Source organism: Hyposmocoma kahamanoa, unplaced genomic scaffold (assembly GCF_003589595.1).
Source record: "Hyposmocoma kahamanoa isolate Upper Pololo Valley unplaced genomic scaffold, ASM358959v1 95, whole genome shotgun sequence".
NCBI classification, from domain to species: domain Eukaryota; kingdom Metazoa; phylum Arthropoda; class Insecta; order Lepidoptera; family Cosmopterigidae; genus Hyposmocoma; species Hyposmocoma kahamanoa.
This window is the reverse complement of record NW_020654972.1, coordinates 4,145,663-4,157,140: the sequence shown is the minus strand read 5'-3', so window position 1 is coordinate 4,157,140 and position 11,478 is coordinate 4,145,663. Positions and strand designations below refer to the sequence as shown.

Genomic DNA, 11,478 nt, shown 5'->3' with positions numbered 1-11,478 from the left:
GAGAGCAAGTTGTATAACTTGCTCTAAAAAAGGCAGCACATGTATTCGATATAGGTGACTTAGCAAATGTTTCCACCTTACGCAGGCTTGGTCGTACCTGACCATTAAGATCCCCTTTTAGACAAAACCCAACATGCTTTTCGTCCCAGTTGTTTAAAGCCCAAGCGTGATCGACTTCGTCGCACCACGTATCAACATCATCAAACTTAGACACATAATAAAATAATGGTTTGATCTCACCGGATTCGCATGCGTCGATAAGACGCTCTGTTACGTCTTGGGTGGCTCGCAGCCACAGTTTCGAATGGCGGCGGCAGCGCCGCGCCACTACGACAGTATCGGCAGCGACAGCGTCGACATCGTCATAGCGGCAGCGTAAGCAGCGCCGGCAGCGGCGGGATCCGCAGCGGCAGCGCCAGACATGGCGTCAGCAGGCCGGCTGAGGCAGCACTCGCAGCGGCAGTGCCAGTGTCGGCGCAAGCAGCGCTGCACTGCGTGCTGGCGCTGCGGCAGGTAAATACGCGTCGAGAGGACACCAGCAAAAAGTAAAAAACCGTTAGCATGGTTTGCAACGCCATATCACTTCACTTTTTATTTTTATGGCTCCATCAATATGAGAACTGATGATTTTGCCAATGTCACAGTTGAAAGAAAAAAAACGAAACAAAAAAAAATTTTCGCTAAGCTCTAATAGGACATTAACCGGTGTTGGTAAGTTGGACTACGGGAGTACTCAGTTGAGAATGTAAAACAAAACAGCAAAACAATATTTATAAATATATGTTATTTAAGTGGATAAATTTACATAGAGTAACATATAGTATTCCTCGCTGACAGTTGGCAGCTATGACGGTCGGTTGGCAGCACTTGCAGAGACCTTCCTAATAAAAAAAATATATATTTAAATGGCATTATTAATAACCATTACTTGTTTTTTTACACGACTAACCAAACAAAGGAGCGTAAGTTTTCATAGTGAATATAAGGACATATCGTTTATTGATTCCTCTGTAACTTCTGAATGTTTTCTCTAAGTTTTATTCTTTTATTTTTTTTTCCATCCTCTAAGTTTTAACCGATTTCGAATTGTGTTGTATTGCTAGAATCCGAAGTCATTCCGAGTGAGCGTGGCATTGGCTTAGAGAATGGAAAAAAATAAAGAGGCATTGGGTATCAAAAAATATCAAAACACACAATTTTGTCTAGAAAAAAAAGCAATTCACAGGACATTGGCGAAATCGCCATTTTTTTTGTATAATTTTTATAATAATACTAAACTACCGTACATAGTTATTTTTACTTGACATTGGCAAAATCATTGGTTATTTCGATGGGGCCATAACATTTAAAAGAAGAAGAAGTACTGACAGCAAACAAAAAATATCTCTAAATAAAAATAAAATAATTTTTTGGTTTACTTTGTAAGAGCACAGGAGCAGCCGTGTTTTTTAATTAAATTTTTTATAATTCGATTTTATTATGTAATGAAGTAGAAATAAAAATAACTAAATTTGATTTGAGCCAGGTGAGGTATAAGGGAAAATCTGACATGTTTAGTTAAACATTTATTTAAAGATCAATCGACATTTAATATGCACAAACCAAATTCTTAAAAATACAAGTACTTATCTAATTAATCTAGGCATCTTAACTACTCTATTAGAGTTTTGAAGATTTAATTGAATAGCTTTATGAAAATTGCATAATATTTAAGGTTCATTCTTTTACTGTTTAGGTAAAAAGTACTAGAATGAAACTTAAATATTATCCAATACAAATATGAAGCATAAACTTTAATTTAACTACCTCCGTGGCCGAATGGTTACCATACCGGACTGCCACGCAGAGGTCCCCGGGTTCGATTCCCGGGCCGGGAGAAATATTTGTATGGCCTACATTTATTTCTCTCGTGAGTTTGGGTGTAATTTGTGGTTGTCTATGTGTGTGTCCATGGTACCCGCGACACAGGGTTTCCCTAGTGCGGGGCTATGTTGAGTGTGTGCGTGCGTTATTATTATTATAAACACAGTCCCGATGCAAAAGGTTTCCAAGGTACGCGATCTAGGGGTTCTACTTACAGCCCAACTGACGTTTCGAGACCTTATAGTCGATGTTTGTAAAAAGGCCTACCGGAACCTAGGCTTCGTGTTGAGTGAGGCAGACTTGGTGCTTGTGAAAACACGGTTCCTAAAAATTTTCACGGTAGATAAAAGACTCCCTCGAAATTTTGCAAGAAAACTGTTGTTCAATAGGTACTTTCCAAATACCAATGATTTTTTCTTAATATCAATTGAACTAAATAATAGTAGTAATAGTAATATAGTACCTGTACGATATTAATTTTTTTATAAATAAATAAATTCTGAAATAAAGCCAGTGGGACACGTGCCACTCGACCCGCGCAATAGAACCGATTCAGTATGGGAAACATGAATCCGAGCTAAGGTAGTATCGGCTCATAATCATGAAATTCCGCGGCGGTGACTCGACGATAACTACGCGCCATAGCCCTGACAGCCCCCACCGGTCATTTAGTATTTACTCACCCAGCGACTGTACTCTGTAGCAAATGGTAGACAAGTAAAACAATCGATATCGTTAGAACTTGCACACATCAAAAATGTTTATAATTACACACAGGCAATATCAAATTACGAAGAGATCTGAAGTTTGTCAGCTCACGACCTAAGTGGCCGTTTATTGGTGGTCATATTAGCTTGTCATACTGATATGACCAATGAGAGTTGTTTGTATTGGTGGTCATTTTCAACCAGTATTAACACCCTGTAAGCAAATTTGCTTGACTGAAATAATATACATAACGCCGTCTTACCTCGTATGTAATTTCTATGTAATTTTTCAGGACGAATGTAAAAATGTGGTGCAAAATGTAGTAAACGCAATAATATTTATAGTTAGCATTTTAATTAATTAAATTATACCTCTTTCAGATACTATATTAGTTTAGTAATACATTTGAGCAAGAAGTTTATAAGTTTTTCTTCAACAAAAATCAGTAAAAACGAGCTATGTGAAACGAGTATACGCGGTTTTCACTCTAAGGCGACGATAAATGAATATGTGTTTAAAGAACATCCTGAGTTTTTGGCAAAAAACTGCCACTAGAATCATTCTATTGAGGCACAATATAGGACCTAGGTGATTACAACCGCTCTTAACACTGGTACGTACCCGTAAAATATCGCACCCCAAGTGTAATATGATCACATCTGCAAAATGACAACTTTTCAGGAGAGAAGTTAAAGATTACGAGACCTACGAACGAAATAATTTTTTTATATTTAAGCAGGAGATTTATAAAATTTCATATTTCGCACTGCTATTACAATAGAGTTGTAACTCAAAATTTGTGAAATTCAAGATCATACTATTATTGAACGTAACATTTGATTCTATATACGTCAATAAAACTTTCGTTACAATATTGTGAGATATAATTAAACGATATCTGCTTAACTCAAAATGAAACAAACTTGACGTGAGCTAGTTCTGGCCAAACAGTCCTTACTCAAAAATATGAAATTAATTTTTTCCTTTTATTTTTAAATATATTTGGCAAGTAGGAAGTTGTTTAGATGCCTGTAAATAATCTTTAACCGATACGATATTTAAAGATCTTTCACGGGAAGTGAGTTATTCGTTTTTCAACGATTCTGAAGAAATACACTTTTTGAGTTAATACACTATTGTATTAACAGTGCGATACATGTAAATAATTTGTTTCATGCAGTAATCACATGCAGCTTTCTTATACCAAAGGCGCGACATGAATATAGAACTAGGTGATACCCACTAGATAAATAATTGCAACAAATCTCAGTAATAGTTAACCATTTTTTATTTATACTTCTTTAAAATTGTTATTATAATTGTATTAATTGACTAAAAATCGTATTAACGACATACAATCCGAAACTCTTTCATGATATCTTTCAGCATGTGTCTGAAGTTGCGCTTGCGTCGTTTGAACGCCGGATGGCCTGAGATGTCGTTGTAATATTCCACTACCTGTTGAACATAAAATATAAAGTAAACTTGCCCAATATATATAATAATAATAATCGTTTATTTTAGAACCAGGTCCATAGATTGTTAATAAATTACAAAATGTTTAGGTCTAAGGGTACAAGGTTACTTTTGGCTCTTAAAATTATTACCTTTTGACTTTAAGTGGACGTTATTGTACGAGTTGTTAGTTAAAGATGCAACTCTATAAATACTCTTGACAAGTAAACCTGGCAAGGGTTCAAATTTAATTAGACGTACAATTATTTAAACTGACTTGAAACACAAAAACGATCTTTTGATTAAAACATACGAATTCAACTTGCTTTTTAATTGATAATGAAAACAGAAGATACCAGTAGTGAAATAAGGGGACCAAAACATGATTGACTAAACTTGACACGATAAAAAAAATGCAAAATTAAAAAAAATCGCAAAATTTTCGTTTGATGATGATTATGAAACAGACGAAGTTACTGTGTTACGGAAAAATCAGTTTCATTCGATTGTTAGTAGAGATAGGGCACAGTGGCAGTGCCCCTAAGATCTTTGCGATTTAAAGCTGTGAGTGCCACTACAACTGTTATGGATAGATGTATCGCTTACCACTAGACGAACGACTTGTTCATTCCGTCACACAAAAAAAAGATATTTCAATGAAATTTTCTCTCTTGACTTCCATATGGGTTTATTTTACAGCAAGAGAGAATACTTTACTTTTAAAAGGCATATGTTTAAATATCGTAGAACTCGGTGAGCGTATTCAAAAATATTTGAAAACACGCAGACATCAACCTTCAGCGCTTTATCCGGCAAATTAAGCGTGTTAGGAGGATACGGTCCGGCGCTGTCAGACTCCCCTCGAGTACCCCGCTATTTATCTATGTAAGTACATTCGTTGCGCAACTGTAAGGTTTAAACAACTGATGTTAAACGTTTCGAAAGATTTGTTGTCTGTGTGCTTAAACTTGTATTTATAATGACGCGATTTCGACTTGTTGAATTCGGCGAAGGCGATAATCGAACCAATGCAAACGCACAAGTAAAATACTTACATTCTGTCTCGCTCACACTAAAGCTTTAAAGAGAAGGACAGTGAGATATCAGAGATAGTTCATACCTGCCATGGCTGTAAATACATAGGCATGATTTCATCGTTTTCGGACAACCATTCGATGACATAATCCGAGATACTTGCATAATGGTTCGACTTGTCGAATTCAGATTCCTCTCGCAGAACTTTAGCGAAATCTGCCGACTGCAAATGTACAATAAAACAAGTAAGTATTATTATTATTAAGCGTGTGCGAGAGAGAAAAAGAAAGTGTACAGTCGATGCCCTAAGATATCTTTACAGATCAGTCAACCGTGACCATGGGACCTGTAAAGGGCCCGAAACGTCGGTTTGTTTGAAAAAACAAATATACGCGATTTAAATCAGGAAAAATATTATCATTTCCTATGTATAGGTACAGTTAATACGAGTTACGCAAGATTTGTAAATTTGAAAAAAAGATTTGTAAATTACGTTAGCATCACATTCTTGGGCGAAATTGCGTAGAATTTCCTGAAGAGTAAGTCCTTCAGGTTCGTTCTGAAATACATAAATATTTACTTGTAATCATATTAAGGATAACCCAATTTTGTTCTGCATATTGTACAATTTTTTTTTACCTTAGGGCGAAGTTCTTTGACCATGGCCATCAAATCAGAAACACGTTCGTTATACAAAAACGCTGCCCACGGCTCCGTAAAGAATTCAAAAAAGTCGTCGATTTTTTGAGCCTGCAAATTTTTTTTTAATTATAACAGTGCTGCCCTCATTATTATAAAGTAACGTAACCGGCGTAACGTAAATAACGTAATTTTTTAGCGAAATTGAGTTATTAACATTATCTGGAATCAGCGAAACAAGATCTACAACCCCCTATATGAGCGGTTTGTCTTTTTAACTTATTTAGTTTCAATTTTATTCTTAAGCATAATCAGGGTAATTGAAATTTTTAAAGAAGTAGAAATCATTCAGGCGTTGGTAGCTGTAAAGGTACCTGGCTAAGTGAAGAAAAACTTTCATAAATTTCTCACAGATGGCGGCAAAAAAATCGTTAAAAATCAAAAGCAAAGATCTGCTACAAGCACATAGAAAAAATCGTAAGGTCTGGCGATTCGTTCCTAGCTCAGTTGAGACAGCGTCAGGCACGGTATGCTGAAGGCGCTGGTTCGAATCCAGCCGCATCGAAGGAATTTTTCTTAGGGTTCGATCTTTGTATTAATAATTATAACAAACTAGTGAAAAAAAACTTTAGGTGCCAATAACTCGAAAGTTACCAAAATGCAAATGCGGTAGTTATAACAAAGAGGGCAAAGATGGGGCAAAGTGAACCGCACATTGTGTCATGTTCTTTTGCAATAAAGAAGATAAATCAATAATACTTATTTCGATAAAGCAAAGTAAACGCCCTAAATGAAGTCTATTCTCTATACAAAGACGTAGACAAGGGTCGTTTATAATACTATTCACACGTTTTTAACAATCCTCCTAAATGTTTTATTTGCCCTTATTTCTCATAGTAAGTGCCGTAGTATGACGCATCACATACATTATTCCCTTAACCTCTTTAAAATACAAAATAGGCTTGAAGAAAATAATGATTTATAATAAAGAACCCTTTGCAAATATTAATAAGCATCGATATAAATAGATGTGAAAATTGTAACAATAATATTGTGTCAGAAAAGCCATACCAATTACCGGGTCTATCGTGTCAAACCAAAACACTGCAAGGCTCAATAAAGTATTTTGTAATTTCATGACAAAGAAAATCTTTCGGCTGTTATCAGAGGAAAAGAAATGTATTCGTTTTTCAACAAAATAGCTTATTTTACGAAGTAAAATTATGGCTGGCTAGGTTTCTTTAATAACTAATGAAGGTACAACGTAAGTCATATCTTCGTATCGTATCTTTTTATGTTATTAAACTCAAAATGACAAAAATTTATCTAAATGCTGTTTTTAATATTAGTACAGTGTTTTGGTTTGACAGGTCTCAATTTAGGGAATTCGTTTTACTTTGAATACCAAGAGCAACGGAATTCAGTCTATGGCGCTAACCGGTACACACCGAACAGAAAGTAGAGACCTCCAGCGCCCGAAGTGCAAACCGTTGAGCCCCCGAGGTCGAAAAATTTAACAAAATATTAAAATTAATATTACTCCATATACATTCCACAGCTGTCATAGTATGCCACGCTAATTCAACCCGAGTTAAGGACTTCTTCACAAAGTTTTGAGAATCTTTTGCAACATTTGGTTTGGCCTACCGCTTCTCAAGCCGAGGCCGTGGGTTCTAATCCGGGCTGGCACTTCTTAGTTGCTCGGTATTTATGTGCAAAATTTAATTCGAAATTTATCATGAACTTTCTGGTGAAACAAACATGATGAAACCTGTACGTCGAAGAAGGTTCGCAACCTCGAAAAACGTGTGATGCTCTACCCGCATTGGGCCAGCGTGGCGGACTAGAGACCTAAACCCTCGCATAAGAGGAGATCCGTGCCCAGCAGCGGGACGTATAAATGGATTGATGATTATCGACTAATTTCGTACGTAGAATCTTTGTCCTGAGAAGTTGTTATTTTGCAGACGTAGGCTTACAACACTACGGTTTCTAGTATGTAATTGTTTACACCTATAGAATCTTACATTAAACCTCAAGTGCACATAATTAAGCACGACTCCAGACAATCCGTAGAGGCTTCTAAAGTTCATCAGCGCGTATGGCTCGGGGGTGAGACACGTGATTCCGTCCACAACGTATTCTCTGTTCATGTGCAGTTTGAAGTAGCCATGCTTGAATGTCTCCATAACAAAACCCTGCAATTCAATTTTTCATGTATGAACACCATGGCCTTTTTAGGGAAGCTTTAGACTCGATTTACATTACCGCGGAACGGAATGGAAACACATTTTGTAAACATAATAAAAGTTATGGCGATTGTCTAGCGTAGGTACAAATTAGGAGCTTTAGCGCGTTGGTGCACTGTACCTAATTCGTATTCATTCCTAACCCGAGACTGTATAAATCTAGAAAACTCGGACCCACTTCGAATGTTATTGTGCACAAGTCCCATTCCTGATTTCCAAAATTTAAAAATAAAAAATAAAAATTGCTTCAAAGACAAAAAATAAAAAATGTAGTTACAATATCCAGTAACTAAAATAATGGACTAAGGGATTTCTTGAACTGGGCCATAGTAAACTTCGCTTTTGTGCACTAACAACTGATAATAAGAAACCAATTACCTGGCCTCGAACTAAGCAATTCCCTACACTCACTACGAGTACCAGAGCAACGGAATTCACTCTGGAGCACAAGCAAGAACACTCAGCGCCTAGACGTACTTATTATAAAATGACTATGCAATCCTGCTATGACACATTTGTATAACGTATTTCTACGTACTCACGTTAAAATGCAAAGACTGTACATAATAACTAGGAAACTTCATTCCAGGTGGTCGAATCTCTAAATAGTTAAGTTCTCCGGGGAAAACGCAGCACCATGATTTTGGTAACTTCAATTCTGGTAGCTTCCAATTTTCTTCTGAATCTAATCTAAAAGGAAAACTAAAAGGTTAATTCGATTTTACTTACCGGCGTTAGAATTGCCGTGATCAAGTATTTCTTAGAGGGATTACACACGGCGATTTTTAGCAGCGATGCAGTCGCTAATCGTCTACTTTACACACGCGCGCGTTTTTAAGCATCGATTTGCATCTATGCGTTTGCACGCGATTTACGTTTTAATTTTATTAGCTTATTTATTTATTTAATGTATTTATTTATTTCACTTTTAAATTTTCAATTAACAATACAAACAATATGCATAAACCTATTCAGATTTCTAGTACATAATTATTCAACATAAGCGACTGTATCGATGCAGTCGCGTATATATATCGATGCAATCGCCTATAAATAGCAAGTGTAGTGATGCAAATGCAAAAATTGAACAGCCATAAACCAGACTACTACTTGATGTATTTTTTTAAACATGGAACAAATGCTTCAATTCGATAATGAACGTCGCGTACGGCTATGCGTTTAACCTTTTGTAGCTTTTTTTTTTCAAAAAAGCGGGCTTATAAAAACGCTTTTCACTTAAAACGCTTTTTTATTTGAAGCTCACAAAATCGTTTAGAAAAACATTTAAGCGTCTATGACTTTTATGTTAAAAAAAGCTTGCAACGTTGTGTTGATAGCGTAACATCTATTTAAAATTATTTTGCTTAAAATGAAAAGCGTGCTTTTTTAAAAGCAAACTTTTTAAAATGCTTTTCATTTAAACGCCCACCTCAACTTCCAACACGAGTGCACTGCGGGATTATGCGAATATGAGCGTCCGTACATAGAATGCGGCGGGTGCGCACACACACAAGCCGCTCTGCTGCGTCTTGTATGGAGTTACTCTACTTGTCTTGTATTATACTATGGTACTAACGTAGATTTGCTACTTTTACTCGAAGATTCATTCGCTTCCGCAGTTGACTTCCTTCTGTGCGAAACCTTCGCACGCAGCATTGGATCTAGTTGATCCCGAATTTGTTCGCCCAGCTAAAAACAAGCCTCATATGTAAAATACATTCCACGTAAAAAAAAATATCTATGGCCTTAGTCCAATTATTTACTTAACTATGAGCAAAGTACAACAATAAAATAAGTATTGTGAAAAGTCTACCCTAGCGCCAACTTCATAAGAATCATAATAACTCTGTCGTTTGTCGTCGGCGAAATATCTTCTATAATATCTCGTGACCGTGCCCGCTGCATAGATCGAAGGGTTGTTGGTCCTGAATTGGTGGTCTATTAGGAGACCTCCGTCGTAGGCTAGGCCACATTTTTGTATTGCTGAAAAAGACAATGGAGCCATGGAGTAGAATTCCCTGCCTACAGACTGGTTCCCTGAACGGTACAACGGTATAACTTGTATCTTTTCAAGGCAAGAGTGAATTAGCATTATTTAGGCATGCATGCTCCATCGTCAACTTTCCATCAGGTAAGATGAAGGTCAAATGCGCACTTATTTCTTTATAAATAAAAAAGACAAAATAAGGTGTATTTACAAACAAAACAAACATATATAAAAGAAGCTAAGCACGTCACCACACAAATTTGATTCAAAGTGTATTCCATAGCATTTAAGTTTATTTGAAAAGAGCAATCCCTAGAGTTTCTTGCTCGTTCTTCTCAGGGAGGTCAGCGTAGTGAACGAGCAGTAGCTTAAGCTTAAATGTGACGTTTTCAAGTGTAAATTTATTTTACCTATGGAATAAATAATCTTTGACTTTGACTTTGACTTTGTCACATCAAATGAACCGTCTGAATCATAGTTTCCCAAAGTGGACCTTACCGCCCCCCAGTGGGCGCTGACGGGTCCTAGGTAGGGACCTCGGAAGCAAATGGGGGGGGCGTTGATGCGGGGAATGCTACCGCATTTGAAAATAATACCTGAATTATCTATATAAACTACACAATTTTTTTCCTTGCGATTTTTTGTGTTAAGTATAAAAATCACGTGTTTTCTATTTTTTTTTTGTGGTGCTAGACGTTGAAATTTATTTATCTTGCCTAAGTGGGCCAAAAAAACTGTGAGCCAAAAATTTTGGGAACCTATGGTCTGGTTAAATCTTAAAAACATACTGTAGCTCACGACACGCTTGACGAATCTGATAAAACAAAGTTATAAAATTACTCGAGTAGTCTTGAAATTCATTTAATAGCAAGGATTGTCGCGAAACCACGATTCGTGTTTCTTTAGGAGTTAAAATGGCAATTTTGTAGTTATTACACATCCACTAGATGTGAGTAAAGTAAATGAAAGACTATCTTTTTTTGTTCACAGTATAATCATGCGATCAGTCGGATGACTATGAGCAGATGTATTGCGTGATTACTGGCGTGTAAAGTCAACTCCCCAGCAGGAGTCCCTCCAATTGCAGCTGGATTTTCAAATTAGTTGATCCAGTTCTAAGATTCTGCGTCTCTTTAGACATCTCATTGAGTCAGGGATAGTCAGTTGCTCTGCCAGCAGGTTAGCATGATGATAGTAAAAGCGTAAGATCGAATTTCTTCCTTTGATTTTTAGGTAGTGATGGACTTCAGAGTTTCGAATGAAGCAGGGCGTATCAGAAATCTGCTTGAGGGTGGAATCTTCAGCTCTGGCATGCGGCACCCCAAAACTGAATGCCATAAGTCCATACTGGTTTAAGGACAGTCTTATACATTAGAAGCTATGTATGATGAATGACTCTATCTAACGTAAATATTCAAGAGCCTTACCAATATAAGCATAAGGATTAATATACCGCTTGTTGTAATAAAATAACGCGACGCAATCGATATGAACTTGTTCGAAGTATGACAGCAGCTCGACACTAGTGATGTAGTGACCGTC

General features: G+C 36.7%; 1 protein-coding gene across 1 annotated transcript in view; it reads right to left on the bottom strand.

The window, feature by feature from the left end:
- Positions 1–3,845: 3,845 nt before the first annotated feature.
- The window catches only part of LOC113238312 (cilia- and flagella-associated protein 61), a 50,354-nt gene continuing 42,721 nt past the window's right edge, over positions 3,846–11,478 (bottom strand). The window contains exons 14-22 of the mRNA XM_026475150.1: positions 11,076–11,283; positions 9,763–9,932; positions 9,526–9,638; positions 8,492–8,639; positions 7,728–7,898; positions 5,701–5,811; positions 5,555–5,620; positions 5,147–5,284; positions 3,846–4,029 (exon numbers count right to left, since the gene is read on the bottom strand). Coding sequence (XP_026330935.1) covers positions 3,916–4,029; positions 5,147–5,284; positions 5,555–5,620; positions 5,701–5,811; positions 7,728–7,898; positions 8,492–8,639; positions 9,526–9,638; positions 9,763–9,932; positions 11,076–11,283 — 1,239 coding nt within the window. The 3' untranslated portion in view covers positions 3,846–3,915. The remainder of the gene's footprint in view (positions 4,030–5,146; positions 5,285–5,554; positions 5,621–5,700; positions 5,812–7,727; positions 7,899–8,491; positions 8,640–9,525; positions 9,639–9,762; positions 9,933–11,075; positions 11,284–11,478) is intronic.